Genomic DNA, 16,166 nt, shown 5'->3' on the forward strand with positions numbered 1-16,166 from the left:
CGATAACTCTGATTTCTTGCTAAATCTATGAGTACAGTCGATCGCACAACAGCTCTTTCCCATTTTAGATGTTTTCCAGTTGCTCAAACTGAAAGTTTACGCCTTCCGACGCTCAGTCTTTCCCGACGCTCAGTCTTTCCCGACGCTCAGTCTTTCCCGACGCTCAGTCTTTCCCGACGCTCAGTCTTTCCCGACGCTCAGTCTTTCCCGACGCTCAGTCTTTCCCGACGCTCAGTCTTTCCCGACGCTCAGTCTTTCCCGACACTCAGTCTTTCCCGACACTCAGTCTTTCCCGACACTCAGTCTTTCCCGACACTCAGTCTTTCCCGACACTCAGTCTTTCCCGACACTCAGTCTTTCCCGACACTCAGTCTTTCCCGACACTCAGTCTTTCCCGACACTCAGTCTTTCCCGACACTCAGTCTTTCCCGACACTCAGTCTTTCCCGACACTCAGTCTTTCCCGACACTCAGTCTTTCCCGACACTCAGTCTTTCCCGACACTCAGTCTTTCCCGACACTCAGTCTTTCCCGACACTCAGTCTTTCCCGACACTCAGTCTTTCCCGACACTCAGTCTTTCCCGACACTCAGTCTTTCCCGACACTCAGTCTTTCCCGACACTCAGTCTTTCCCGACACTCAGTCTTTCCCGACACTCAGTCTTTCCCGACACTCAGTCTTTCCCGACACTCAGTGGCCGTAACCCGCTGTGAAGTCTCATCTGTGACGTCATGCCCATTCCCTCTATAGAGTATAAACATTGCACTAAATTTCAATTTGGTGGGATCTGAGGTAGAAAAATATTAAACTGTCTGCATTACTTACTTTGAGAGGGAAACTCCCCCGGCTTTCCCAATGAGATCCTCATGATGGAGAACAGCATCATTCCAAGGAACGTCAAGGAATTTCAGCAGTGTACGCATCCATTTTTCAGGATGGAGGACCAGCTGTTCATAATGCACAGGTAGGCATTTGTCCGCTGCCTCCAGGCACTGATTGTACATGGTCTCAATAGCTCGATTCCACTTGGTCAGGCAGTCCCGGTAGCTGCCCAGGTCAAAGCCTGCAATGGTCACTTTCCGTGAGATCATGGAGTGCACTGAAGCACGCCCATCCCGAATCATGAGCAGAAACTTGGCACGGGGAAAAATCTTGGCCAGGTAGGAAAGCGACTTAAGTGCAAAAGGGTCCTTATTGCAAAGAAAGTTGGCAGGCTCGCCATGTTTGACGATGATTTCCAGCAGGAAGGCCTGCATGGCAGCGTCCAGCACCTCGTCGGTCACACCGGCCTCATCCAGGCGCATTTTCTCCCGGCCTGAACGGCTCCACATTTGCTTCATGGCCAGGATACGTGGAATGACGCGGGTTTCTTCTCCACAACGCACCTCTGGGTGGGCATCCAACATTGCTCGCATTAGTGTGGTCCCACTTCGAGGCACTCCACCAATGAAGATGAGGGGCATGTCTTTGTTATAAACAAAAGGCATGCTGAGATTCTGGCCTGTCCGTAAGGTGGTCCGCATGCTGCCTCCCAGCGCAGACAAAGGCAGGACTCTCCCCTGCTGGCCGCGCTCCTCAATGCGATGATGGCATTCCATGGCATGACGACCAAGGTAGAAGACTGTGACAGAGCTGATGACCAGACATGCCACCAACAAGTTCTGTTTCAGCTTGCCAATCATGTTGAAGGCCACAAACAGGGTAGGACAATATCACCACAGGGGCAATGTAGGGGGAGTGACAGGTAAAATGGACCGAAGGGTAAACGAGGCCCCCAACCTTTATGATTGTTTGCTGGGAACCAAGCATGGATCAAGCTCCCTGGTGCACAGCAGACGTCGAGTTCCCAGCTCCATGAGGTCTGGAGGAAAACCAAACAAAATCCCAAAGTTAGTTCTAATAATGAAAGGTAAACAATGATACATTTTAACAATGATTCTAATCAAGGATTACATTTTATGTTTCAGATTCAAAAATGATGAGAGAACTGAAATTAATGTTTGCGCATCAAAGCATCGCAGAGCAGACCACGAGCAAATTATTCACCATGAGTGATTACCACATCTGTTTCTATGACAGGCCATTTGATCTCAGGCCATTATTACTGAGAAAACAGTTTTAAACACAATTAAAGCTGCAAGCAGCAATGAACGGGCCCTCGCACCCTTGTGCACGTTCAGGCTGCAGTGGAAGCTTGTATGACTTGGATGTAGATTCTTCAGTCCTGGACATTTAGGGGATGACACCACCCACGACTCTGTATATCAAACCATTCAAAAGTTATGGCAGAAAGTACTAGGAACTATCAGATATCGACCAATCAGAAGAAGGGGCGGGGCTTATTCAGGCCAATGAAGATCAAGTACTCAATACCGAGTCCAATGACACCACCCACCATTCTCTATATCAAACCATTCAAAAGTTATAGCAGAAAGTAGGAACTAACAAATATGGACCAATCAGATGAAGGATGGGCGCGCTTTTTGGCGTCTATCGTCACCACGGTAACGCTTTTGACTGAGAAAAGTAATGCGCGTTGTCGCAGGATGGAGACACATTTTAATGTATAACACACCTGGGTGCACGTTACGGTTCGGGCCGCGTTAACTGCCGAAGAAATGGCATAACTTGCGCCAAAATTACACGATTAATTCAAAATGGCCAACTTCCTGTTGGGTTTCGGCCATGGGGCCAGGAGACTTTTCTTTAAGTTGCGACATGATACAGGTGTGTACCGATTTTCGTTCATGTACGTCAAACCGTATTGTGGGGCTTGAGGCACAAAGTTTTCTAGGAGGCGCTGTTGAGCCGTTAGGCCACGCCCATTAATGCAAACCATTAAATATCCAATTTTTCGCCAGGCCTGGCTTGTGTGCAAAATTTGGTGACTTTTGGGGCACGTTTAGGGGGAAAAAAGGCCCTCATTTCGTCAGAAAATAAAAAATAAAAAAACAAGAAAAAAAAAATCCTACAGATACAATAGGGCCTTCGCACCGTCAGTGCTCAGGCCCTAATTATGAAAATGAAGATGTCACCACAAAATCAAAATGAACTCTGTCTCACTTGTTCATTGAGTACGTTTACATGGGAATTCCTCTTTAATTCAGAATTAAAATTAAATCCGATTTAAAATTAGTAAAAATGACCATGTAAACACCTAATTCTGAATGAAAATGGCCATTCCAAATTAAACTTAATTCCGAAGTAAGGGGCTGGTTTATTCCGATTTTAAATCTGAATAGAATAATTCCACGATCATGTATTCACTCATTCCTCTTTAAATTAATTCCAGTCTTTCTTTCTGCTCGTTCCCTCGCCCGTCTGTCTCCATGACGTTTATATTCCACGTTGGGCTGGTTTTCCAAACAAAGTTTAAAGATGGCAGCACGCAGTAAACGCTGGTCAAGAGCAGAGACCATTTATCTAATAAATAACTTGGAGGACCTGGAAATAATTGAAAGAACAGATGGAAACAGGTAACATAAAAATTGTGAGCTTTTCAAAGTTGTAGTGGCTAAGTTTGTTTTTCTTCCGGTAGACGTAACTTCCGGTAGACGTAACTTCCTTGATTCGGCCGCGATAACGTTATTGTGGGGTACTGTAATTATCCCCAAATTATTTTTTTTTTGGTCACACAAGGCTACCAGCCAGGTAGAAGCCAGTGTTATTTTTTTCATGTATTTTATTAATATTATTTATTATTATTATTTATTTAATATTTTTTCAGAGAGTAGTACAATCCGTGTGCATTTGACTACTGTGGCACTTTATTTTCAATCAATCTTTGTGTTGGCCATGCAGCTTTTGTTTTGTATACTACAGAGCAGTGCCTTTATTTTATTATTTTTCCAGAGAGCCGTACTAAGTAGCAGGCAGCCACTGTTAAAGTTTCAGAGAGTAATACAATCGGTGTGCATTTGGCTCTACTTTGTCACTTTATTTCTATTTGTCACTTATTTCTTTCGACTCTCAGGGAAGTATTTTCTTACAAAAAAAGAAAGTTCAAATAAGTACCGGTACTATAGTTTACACTTTGTAATGCATAACATTTACAGTACACTATTTGTTCTCTGCCTCAAGTGTCACTGTGTTGAGAATGATTTGAGAATAAATGTTCTGAAGGAACCAGTGGATCCACGGTTAGTGTTTTTCCTTGCATTTTAAGAATTTTATAAGCGACACGCTAATATCGTGATAATATCGTAATCGTGATATTTTTGTCCACTAATATCGTGATATGAAATTTTCCTATCGTCCCATGCCTACTGCTGAAGCAGGGAAACATCGAAAACATGCAGGACAGTGTAGCCTCGAGGACCAGGGTTGTGAAACACTGGTGTAGTGGGCGTTGTGGCTTGCACATGAATCCAACAGATATCAGTGGGTGATTGACAGCTTGACAGCTCATTTGTTGGCGACTAAAAGCTACAGGTTCACTTAGGGCTGGGCGATTATACGATCTCGATTTGTGATCGCGATCAAATTAAGTTCGATCACGGTGATCAGCTGTGGGTCTACTTTCTCGATCACGTGCAAAACATGCTGCAAAGTGCACGACAACCAATCACAACCCGCTTTCCTGGCACCGCGCTGTCTGCATTAATTGATCATGCATGACATGCCGCAGCAAGTTGCATGACCATAGGCAGTAAAGTAGTCACATCTGCCTCCCCTGCACCGGTGGGAGCAAGCGTGACCAGAGAGAATAAAACTACAAGACAACAACCGCAGGCTAGCGTTAGCTTAGCTTCGAGCCGACCGGGACTCACGGTTAGCGGTTATTTATTTATTTATTTCGCCGGACAACTTCTTCCGAGCGTACAGGAGGAGGGTGTGATGGATTCACAAAATGCCCTTCGTGATGGATGTATTGTGTATTCGAACCGCACTCATTAAAGTTGTGATTCGCTCTGCTTGTACCACAAATTACTCTGATCACCGCCGACTTCAGAAACTCCGCGGCCCCGACATGGGTGTATGGGTGTGTGCGTGCGTGTGTGCGCGCTCAGCGGAGTGAATGTGTCGGAGCGCGGAGGCAACAAGCAGAGCTCAGCATGATGACGCCGTAGGCTCTGCGTTGGTGTAACGCAGGACCATAAATCAGCCTTAAGTCCCTTTAGGCTAATACTGTGAGAAATAACCTCTCATAATAGCGGTACTACAGTTAATAAATGTAATAAAACTGCCGTTTCTGCTGGCTACTGAGTCCTGTAAGTGGCGAGTGAGTTTTAACTCCTTAATTACCAACCAGCGTCAGAGTCACGCACAGTACACAAACTGTGATGTTAGAGAGCCACCTGTTGGTCAATTTAAGCAACAGCATCGCCAGCTGCTTGACAGTGGCTCAAATCATATTAGTTTACTGTTTTTGTTTTTAATAATGTCATTGCAATTTTATCTATGCAATTGTGAAAAAAATTGCAAAATAAATGAAAAACTGTGAACAACCGCATTCCGTAGGCTATTCAGTACTCAGTATTCAGCCAAGTCTTTAAATTTTATTCCGCTTCAGTTTCGGCCTCAAATTTTCATTTCGGTGCATCCCTAGTTTTTTCGGTGGGTACCACTGGTAGCATTCTGGATTCTTGTTAAAACATGCTATTTGCTTTATTTGTTAATAAAAAAAAACTAATCTCTGGTTTCTTTCTATTTTATTCCAGAAGGGAGGGGGGATCTTCTGATTTAAAAAAATCGTGATTAAAAATCGAGATCATTCAATATGGGAAAAAAAATCGTGATCACTTTTTTTGCCATATCGCCCAGCCCTAGGTTCACTACATCTCATTTGTTGGAGGCTCACCCTCCTTAGTTAAGTTGGCTGGCAGAGCAAGTAGTGTTGGGCGAGAACTACAATGAATGTTATGGAAATCACATGGATAAATCAGACATGGATTAACATAAATGAAAAATATAGAAAACAGCAATAAGTAGTTAACGCAAGTTCTTTACATTCAATACCAAATAATTTTCAACGCTGTGTAAAATGTAAACAAAAGCTGATAGTAGGGCTGGGCGATATGGCCTTTTATTAATATCTCGATATTTTTAGGCCATGTCACGATACACGATATATATCTCGATATTTTGCCTTAGCCTTGAAATAACACTTTGATGCATACAATCACACCAGTATGATGATTCTATATGTCTAAATTAAAACATTCTTGTTCATACTGCATTAATATATGCTAATGTTAAGCTTTCATGCAAAAAGGGGGAATAAGTCAAATTTACCAAAACTGTATTTATTAAACAGTTACTAAGCAGTGAGTGGCACAAACATAAAAAGTGTCATTTCAAAATAGAAAGTGCACGTTGCATCTCTCCGAATCCCCGTCTGAAGAACGTCTGCTAAGAACATGTTCTGGTCCTGGTTTTACCAGGATGACCAGGTTTCACCTGGTTTTACCAGGATTAGCTGCTCTGAGCAGGAGGGCCCTTAGAGCACCTTTATATTAAATTGTAGGTGCAGGGACTGCAATGTTTCATCCTCTCCTCCTTTACTTTGCATCACTTTCACTTATTGTTAGAAATATGACGTCATATAGTCTTGTTTGACTTTGTTTGGATGATAGTGATTGATTTCATGTGGCCACATTTAAGCAGCACTAGGTGATGTTTCTCAGCTCTGGAAGAGAAAAGTCTACGGCGACGCGCACTTACGCCGTAGGCTCTGCGTTGGTGTAACGCGGGACCATAAATCCGCCTAAAGGCTCGGCTGCGCGTGTCGCGCTAAGCGGCTCCTCGGCTCTAGACAGCCGTTCACGTCGTGCGAGGAGAAAACATCCCCTCCCGTCTTTACTAAGCCGGTTAGCTTTGAAAAGAGTCCGCCGCGCGTAGCAACCGCGCAGATGAGCTCACGGCGCAAACAGGCCGAGTTTAGGAAAGTTAAAGTAAAGTTAAAGCGGGGTGGAAGTGACCGGCGGTCGCCGACACCTGCAGCTGGTCGGGGCCAATGATAATGCACACACGACAGCACGTGACTGACGTATGTGACTGGGTACGCTTGTTTTATGTCTCAGAGAAGGAGAGACGAGACGAGAGAGCGAGAAAAGTCTGTCATTTAATGCCCGCGACTAAAAGCAAAATGCGTGAAAATCTATACTCGAATATGCACGATAGAGTCATTTTGTAAATCGCACAGAGTAGAAGCCGAGATACATCGGCTATCCTCGATATATCGCCCAGCCCTAGCTGATAGCAATTATTTGTATATCACATAAACACATACAACAGAAGACAGAAATATGGAATGTTCAAAGTAATCATTTCATGAAAAACATAAGAGTTCAATTTGAATTTGATGTTAGTAAAACACCTAACAAAAAAAAATTATCCAAAGTTGGATATTTAACAACATAAAATATTACATTTGGCAACTGTGAAGTCCAGATGCTGGAGTTTTAACCAGGAATGTTGTTCCATTCCTGGGGGTGCTCAGCAGGCCAGGGTTTCTCTGTCCCGTTTCCTCTTTCTGGGGCACCAAATGTTTTCAATTAGTGACAGGTCTGGACTACAGGCGTGCCGGTTCAGCACCCTGGTTCTTCTACTATAAAGCCATGCGGATGTTAGGGATGTTGAGAGGTTTCGCATCGTGTTGCTGAAAGATATGAGGCCTTCGCTGAAAGAGACATTGACTGCGTAAACTTACATGCAGTCAATAACCCTTTTAAAACACGAATTTGCACGGCCATGTAAACACCAATAACCCCTTTGAATAACCAGAATTTGCTCATATCAAATCAATCAATCAATCAATCAATGACTTTATTTGTCCCCAAGGGGGCGATTAGTTTCGCGACAAGAGAAGCACACAATGGGTAAATATACATAAAATATACATAATAAATTACAATAGTAGTATAGACCTAAGCTTCCCCCACTACCTTTTCCATCCCACTACCTTTTCACCCACTACCTTTTCCTTCCTTAAAAGTACAATAGCGGAGGAACAAAGGAGTGTTTATATCGGTTTGTCTTTGCAAAAGGGAGTCTAAGCAGTGTACCTGATGGTAGAAACTGAAACTGTTGATGTAAGGGATGTGAGCAATCAGACAATACGGAGTTTGCCTTCTTGATCAGCTGTTTGTTATAAAGTTCTTGTAAAGTTTGTTGAGCCGACCCGATGATTTTACTGCTTAGACTGACAACCTTATTGAGCAAGTTTCTGTCTTTGACTTTTAAAGATTGAAACCAACAAATGAAAGAAAAAGTGATGACAGATTTGATGAAAGAACGATAAAACATAGACATCAGGGAAGAATCGACCTGGTATTTGGAAAGTTTTCGGAGACAGAAAAGGCGCTGCTGGCTTTTCTTATATAGCGAGTCTGAATTTTTCCCAAATGACAGTTTGTTGTCAATAATAGTGCCTAAATATTTGTAAGACTCAACTATTTCAACTTCTTCACCCTCAATCACTTTTCTTACAGGAGAGGGCTGCACACGTCTGAAATCGATACACATATCCTTCGTCTTAAAAATATTCAAAGATAAAAAAGATTCCTCGCACCATTTTAAAAAGTATTCAAACACAGGACCATGTGAAGTCTCAGTACTTTTCAGCAGGCTTACTATAACAGTGTCATCTGCGAACTTCAGTATGTGACAGTTTTCAAAAGTGCTACAGGAGTCATTTGTATACAGTATGTATAACAGAGGAGAAAGGACGCATCCTTGAGGTGAGCCAGTAGATGTTACGGATAAGTCAGAGAGCTGCCCATTTACTCTGACTCTTTGCGTTCTACAAGTCAGAAAGTCTAAGATCCAGCCAACAATACTGTCTTTCAGACCAAAGTTGTTTCTCAGTCTCTGGATTAATAGATGCGGCTGGATTGAATTGAAGGCGGATGAGAAATCGACAAACATCAGTCTGGCATGATTATTGGAACTCTCAAGGTGCTTAAAGATGTAGTTTAGCAAAGTTATGGTGGCGTCCTGGACCCCCCTTTTGGACCTGTATGCAAACTGCAATGGGTCAATCAAATTATTAGTGACTTTCATCAGTTCAGCTTTGATAAGCTTTTCAAAAGACTTCATAACTAGTGAAGTCAAGGATATCGGTCTGAAGTCATTTAATGATTTAGGATGTTTGGATTTTGCAGCAGGTACAATAGTAGACTGTTTCCACAAGTCAGGCAAGTCATCCACATATTCAGGGGTTACTCCTTTTAAAACCCGAATATTCGGTCATGTAAATGCCTTACAGAATACCTTTTGAGTCCAGGAAGTTCTTATAAACACGGAGAAACCAAGACCAGGAGGAGACTAATCACTTCATAAATGTAATGAAGGATATGAACATTTCTGCATTTGTAGACGCTAGAAAGTACCGGGATAGAAGATTTACAAGAAGGTGAGCGAAATGTTGCGCAAAGCAGCATTTGTTTTGAATTTGGATACAGGAAGAAGAAGCGGAAATGACGGGAATTGCGTCATCACGTTCTCCGCGCGTCGCTGGTTTGATCCAGATATCCCGAATGATTAATTACCATGTAAACGGAATATTCTGAATGTTTCAGTAACCGGAATATTAGCAATAACCCAAATTTTGCTTGCATGGAAACGTAGTCATTGGTTGAGAGTAGAAGTTGCTCTTAAACCTGTATGCACTTCTCATCACTGATGTTTCCTTCACAGATCTGCAAACTGCCCGTTCCATAAGAATCAACGCGCCACCGTATCCTCTGATATTCAGGCTTTTGGACCAAGTGCTGATAACAAGCTTGACGGTCGTCTTTAGTCAGGAAGATGCAGCATCTGTGATTTCCAAAAAGAATGTCAAATTTCCTCTGACCGCAGCACCGTTTCCCCTTCCACCCCAGTCCGCTGATCCAAACGTGCTTTGGCCCAAAGAGGACGGAAGCGTTTCAGGATTATGTTCACATATGGCTTCTTATTTTGCATAATACAGCTTTAACTTGCATTCGTGGATAGCTCAGCCATCAGTGGTCTTAGACAATGCTTAGTGGATGCGTTTGATTTCCATTACAGAATCACTAAAGTCTTTAATGCAATCCTGCTTGGAGCTGGAAGTTCACGGGAATCCGCTAGTGACCTTTGACCTTGGTCCATGCTAAATCTTTGGATCACATTATGTGCTATAGATCAGGGTTACTTAACCCTGGTCTTCAGGCAGTGACGTGCGGGGAGGTTCATGGTTGTTGAGGCACTTTAGTGTCAGATTTACAAACATATAAACCAAAAAGGGAAAAGGGTAGCTTATTCAATTGGCTACTGGTTATTTCATATCTCATCAGCATTCTTCACAAAAAAACACACGGGCACAAAAACGCACGCGCGCACACACGGTACATATTACAGATACGTAAAGGTACGAAAAAACGTGCATTTGCTCTACACCCTCCATGTGTTGGCCGTCGCAATTCTATAATTCATACAACATAAATGAGAGTATGGACTGGTGTACAAAACCACAGATTTACATTTTGACCTTAGTGAAATATTCAGTTGTTTTTAAAACATTTAATTCTGATACTTTAATCAATTTAATGCAGATTTCTCAACAAAAAGCATGAAAAGAAAAACAAAGAATATTTTATTTGAGACCAAAATTTTGTTTTTAAATATTCTATTGTATTTTTCTTAGTCTAATCTCTTTTTCATAAGATTGAAATTAAAAGTGTTTGTACCCGTTGGCTCACGTACGCCCCCTTCAGGTGAGATAGAGTATTGTCTGCCTCACCCTGTTCCTATTTCACTGCGGTTTTATAAGTAAGTAGTATAAGTAATATGTCACTAACAAACGTTAAACTTTAATGGTTAAAGACATTAGCCAAACTGTGGAAAATCAGGTCAAATAAACGTATCTGCAAACATTATATTGGCGACATGCAGATACGGCAACCAGAACGGGCCAATCGCACGTATCAGCCCAGTTTGTGATGGATTGTCCAATCAGAGCTCGGCTCGCTGCTGCCTCACCTCACGTTTCAGCCCCGTATTTGAACAGGAAATAGGCAAATTCAGCGATTTTGACTATAACATTTTTTTGAAATTACATACATAAAGATCAAATGGACAAATAATATACATTTGATGTTATAATTATTTATTTTTTTACTTGTCATGATGCCCGCACGTCCCTGGTCTTCAGGGACCCTGTCCTGCAGGTTTTAGATGCTACGCTGCTTCAGCACACCGTCATACAAGTGTCAATAGCTGCGTTCCCATTGCGCTTTTTTGTGCAGAAAAAAGAAAATATGAACATCTTTAGTCTTTGATAAATGATTACGATTGCCGCTACTGACGTTGAGAAAATAACCAGATGATAAAGGCAGCGGATGATCATTCAAATAATCATTCAGAGGCAAAGCCCTTAAGTAATGTATAATGGTTAACTAGCGTTACAGGACAACCACATCGTACTGATGAGGCCATAACCAGCTGGAAACTAGATTTGGATTACTTTAGACCACCTCTGTTACATCTAGTGCTGCCAGAGACGTGGAAATTCAGAAAATGCATTTCCATTAGAGCTGTACGATTTTGGAAAATAATCTAATTGTGATTTTCTTTCCCCAATATTGCAATTGCGATTTTTTTTCAATAAAACTTAATGGATGATTTTAATACCTAAGACTAGGCATCTTTGTGTTAAGTCTTGCATATTCTAATTTAAATACAATATGCAGACTAATAATAATAATAATAACAACAATAATAATAAAACTAATTCTTTTTTTAAAGATTTAACCAGATTACTTCAACACCACTATCCAACAGCCTATAAGACACTTTAAACTGATAAAAAAATAAAAAGGTAATACAAATTTAAATCCGATTTTACAAAAAAATAAAATATTGACACTAATGAAAACACTGTTAAATTGAACTATTTAACATTTTCACAAATCAAGAGAAATTGATGGTGTCCCAGAGTAACGTTAATCCTAGTTTAGCAGTTTAAGTATTGTGGCTTCTGAACTGGTTCTGGTCAAAATGGCATCGTTCCTGTAAAACGCGGTGCAACAGTTCTTTGACCTTGTGCTGATTCAAAAACTAACTTCAGCGTTGTGTCTTTTACTCTTGCTGTGATTCAGAAACATAGTGTTAGTAGACATTGCTCCCGTTCCATTTCAAAGTGTTCAAAGTTGCGTCCATACCCAACCCTGCCACCCACCTGTTGCCTAGTCCAGCTGTTCCCAACCTTTTTTCCTTGTTCCCCCCTACTCCAGCCGGGCCCCCCGACCCGTACGTACCAGCACCAAACGAGTAAATTGATTTGTTACAAATCTTTAATTGAAAAAATGAACATTAATTATATATACATATGACTTTGTTTTTCTCACCTTCAAAATACGCACAAAAAATAATTGCAAGGACATCAAAATATTTCTGAAACACGTCTCTTAATAAGAGAGCAAACATTTTTTTAAACATTTTTCCTTTAACAACCTGTCAGAGTAGTAGTATGATTAAATGTTGAATAGTGATATAATAATAAGTAATGAAATAATTTCCTGTGTTTGTCACCAGTGTACAAAAAACAACAATTATTCAAATAAATTCATAAATTATTCCGAACAATGTCTTATGAATGACTGTGTCATTCTGTTCATTCATGAACTAATCAGAGGTGTCAAGTAACAAAGTACAAATACTTTGTTACCTTACTTAAGTAGAAATGTTGGTTATCTATACTTCACTGGAGTAATTATTTTTCAGACGACTTTTTACTTTTACTCCTTACATTTTCACACAATTATCTGTACTTTTTACTCCTTACATTTTAAAAACAGCCTCATTGCTCTATTTCATTTGGGCCTTTAATAAAAACTATCCAGTTAAATTGCTCCATCCGGATAGAGTGAATTTGGTTGTGGTTGTTTCAGATGTTCTTGTCCAGTTTTGTTCTTACATCCGTTCCCTCAGATTCCTGCAACTAAACTTGGATGTACATTCCAATAAAGGTTAGGATAAATGATAACATGCCTCTGAAGTTTGACTTTTTGCACCATTAAAATACTTATAGGCAACTAGTCATCATATCTGCTGCTCTCTGAAACACATGTTAATGCTCAATAGTACACATATATGCTTCTTTAATATATTTGCATTATACTAAGATGCATTCATTTTAAATGGCTTTTTTCCCCCTTACATTACTTTTACTTTTATACTTTAAGTAGTTTTGAAACCAGTACTTTTATACTTTTACTTGAGTAAAAACTTGAGTTGATACTTCAACTTCTACAGGAGTATTTTTGAACTCTAGTATCTATACTTCTACCTGAGTAATGAATGTGAATACTGAAGACACCTCTGGAACTAATGTCCACCTTGGGCTTCAAACCTCTGAGGAGGGATGATGGTGTGATGCTTGTGACAGCAGCCTGAAGCCCTGGTTGTGTCTGTTGCGTGCGTTTGTTCACTGAGCCCTTATTGTTCCAAGGGCGCTGAAGGCTCTCAGACAGGTATGTAGTGATAAATGTTGCAAAAAAATGTTGCAAGTCCCCTTTTGACATTCTTTTGACTCTCTGCTCCCCTTTGCGCACAAACGCGTCCAGGGCGTCTCTGCACTGCATGACGTAAACGTGAGTCACAATTTGGCCTACTGTTCCTAATTTTTTTTTTTTTTCATAATAATTTTTCATTTTCTCCCGTTCAATTAATGGGGTCGCGGTGGGGCTGATCTCTGCAATTTGAAGCCTTGTATAATAAAAAAAAAAGTTGCTACTTTGCAGATTTCACCTATCACGGGTTCTTTTTGGAATGTAACTGTTAGGAATTGGTTTTCCTTGAACCCAATCGCACGACACAAAAGTATCTTTAGCCAAAAATCACAGCGTGGTTTAATTGTGAACCAAAAAGAACTCCCACGGGGAAACCACAGAGAGTGGAACAAAAAAAAACTGAAAAGGAAACACAAACCTTCCTCACAGGAACTGGAAAATAAACAGGGAAAAGGCAGCCACCAGCAAAACCTCATCACACTCCAGAGTTAACGTTACAAACTTACAATGTTACAAAACAAACCCGCACCCAACAACTGGCAGCCCTGCTCTTTAAGCTCTCCTCCTGATGAGCTGACGAGCTGCAGGTTCAGGCTGAAAGGGCGACTCTGTCCACCGGTGCGCCCGGCTCGTGCTCGTCGCCGCGTGCAGCTCAGCTTGCAGCTCAGCTTGCAGCTCAGCTTGCAGCTCAGCTTGCAGCTCCGCTCGGCCATACGCCGCGCCGACTCTGCGCTCCCAGCACCGGCCGGGCTGCGGAGGAAAACCCAGCACGGCTGAGTCCTAACAGTAACCCCGTGAAACACCACGGATTACTGTACTACATTAGATGTGTTATTATGATTTTTGCGCAAATATAATTTGCTGCATATCTTCAAAGCAGACGAAGTTCCGCGCACCGCCAGAGATCTCTGGTGCCCCCCAGGGGGGGGCGCGGACCGCAGGTTGGGAGACACTGGCCTAGTTAACCTAATTGGTTGTAAGATGTGCGTTTCTAGAACCACTTACTTTTCCTGACTTTAGATGTCCATGATCCAAGATTTGAGCCGTTTTGACCCAATCAAAATCAAAACCAGCAAATATTTTCCCTTTCAAGTTTTGATTTTCTATAATGAATAAAATAAGGGTTTATAAAATTTGCACATAAACAGAGTTGGTCGTAAAAAAAAAAAATTCCACCTCAATTATATGGAATTGGTTTGGATTTTCCGTAAGTGATCGAGCTCAAGCAACCGCCACGTCAGCTGTAACACGATGAATCTGTTTAATCCCCTGCAGAGGAAACACCGCGAGCAGTACGCTGAGCGCTAACAGCACCGCAGGCAACAGCTAGCTGAGACCAAAACAGACAACATTTGACAAGTAAAAACAAGTCAAACAAGCAATGGTTTAGAGTTAATTGAGCTGTTAGTGCAATTAAATCTTTCACTTGAATGAGCTTGAAGGAAAGATTTTTTTTAACACGAACCAGATTTATAGAAAGTTGAAAATCTGAACAGAATGTAAATAGTAAGAATGAAAGAACTGGCAAAACATGAAAACTGACAGACAAAATGTCAGTTATTGAAACTGACAACTACAAATTCAATTCAATTCAATTCAATTTTATTTATATAGCGTCTAATACAACAGAGTTGTCTCTAGACGCTTTACAGAGACCCATACCCAGAACATGACCCCCGAGCAGTTATTACATAAACAATGGCAGGTAAAAACTCCCCTAGTGGGAGAAAAACCTTAAGCCAAACAGTGGCAAGGAAAAACTCCCCTTTAGGAGGGAAGAAACCTTGAGCAGGACCAGGCTCATAAGGGGGGACCCTCCTGCCGAGGGCCAGACTGGTGGGTCAGGGACGGCAACAGCACAGCAGGCAGGTGGAAGCAGCAACGGGATGACCGGGGGTGGGGACCGCAGGCCAGCACACAGCCCCCGAAGCTCCGGCCCAATCAGCAAGTCCCAGGTTGGGGTGCAGGGTCGGGGAAAGGTTGAGAAGGGGCAGGGCCAGGGAGAGGAGTCTTGAGGGACGAACATTCTCCCCCGCCCAAAAGGGGCCGTTACCCTGCCCCCCTCACTCCCACACTGCAGGTTCCGGTGTCCGGCAAAGGATGCTGCAACATGGACAAAAGAGAGAAAAGGGAGGAGAAGGGGGGGCCAGCACAAGAAACCACAGGAGCGACTCTGACACACTAAAGTTTACACTACCTAGAGATTTACCAACACCAGCTAGAGGTTTACTAAACACTAACTATAGGCTTTACTAAACAGAAATGTTTTAAGTTTAGTTTTAAAGGTGGAGGTGGTGTCAGCCTCCTTAACCCAGATTGGAAGTTGGTTCCATAGTAGTGGCACCTGATAGCAGAACGCCCGCCCTCCAAATCTACATTTTGACACTCTAGGAACTACGAGTAAACCTGCACTCTGAGAACGGAGAGCTCTGACAGGAACATAAGGCACTATCAGGTCTTGCAAATAATGCGGAGCTAAGCCGTTTTGGGCTTTATACGCAAGTAATAAAATTTTAAATTGGATTCTGAATTTTACGGGTAACCAATGGAGCGACGCTAACACTGGAGAGACGTGGTCTCTCCTGCTAATTCCTGTCAGCACTCGTGCTGCTGCATTCTGGATCAGCTGGAGCCTATTCAGCAAATTACTTGGACATCCTGCTAACAACACATTACAGTAATCTAGTCTAG

The 16,166-nt window shown here is 42.0% G+C and overlaps 1 protein-coding gene across 2 annotated transcripts in view; it reads right to left on the minus strand.

Moving 5' to 3' along the window:
* Positions 1–16,166, minus strand: part of tpst1 (tyrosylprotein sulfotransferase 1) — a 114,514-nt gene that overhangs the window by 62,510 nt on the left and 35,838 nt on the right. For both annotated transcript variants that reach the window (XM_061718652.1, XM_061718651.1), the window contains exon 2: positions 826–1,861. In XM_061718652.1, the coding sequence (XP_061574636.1) occupies positions 826–1,682 (857 nt within the window). In that variant the 5' untranslated portion in view covers positions 1,683–1,861. The remainder of the gene's footprint in view (positions 1–825; positions 1,862–16,166) is intronic.

This window comes from Cololabis saira, chromosome 4, assembly GCF_033807715.1.
Source record: "Cololabis saira isolate AMF1-May2022 chromosome 4, fColSai1.1, whole genome shotgun sequence".
Taxonomy (NCBI): Eukaryota; Metazoa; Chordata; class Actinopteri; order Beloniformes; family Belonidae; genus Cololabis; species Cololabis saira.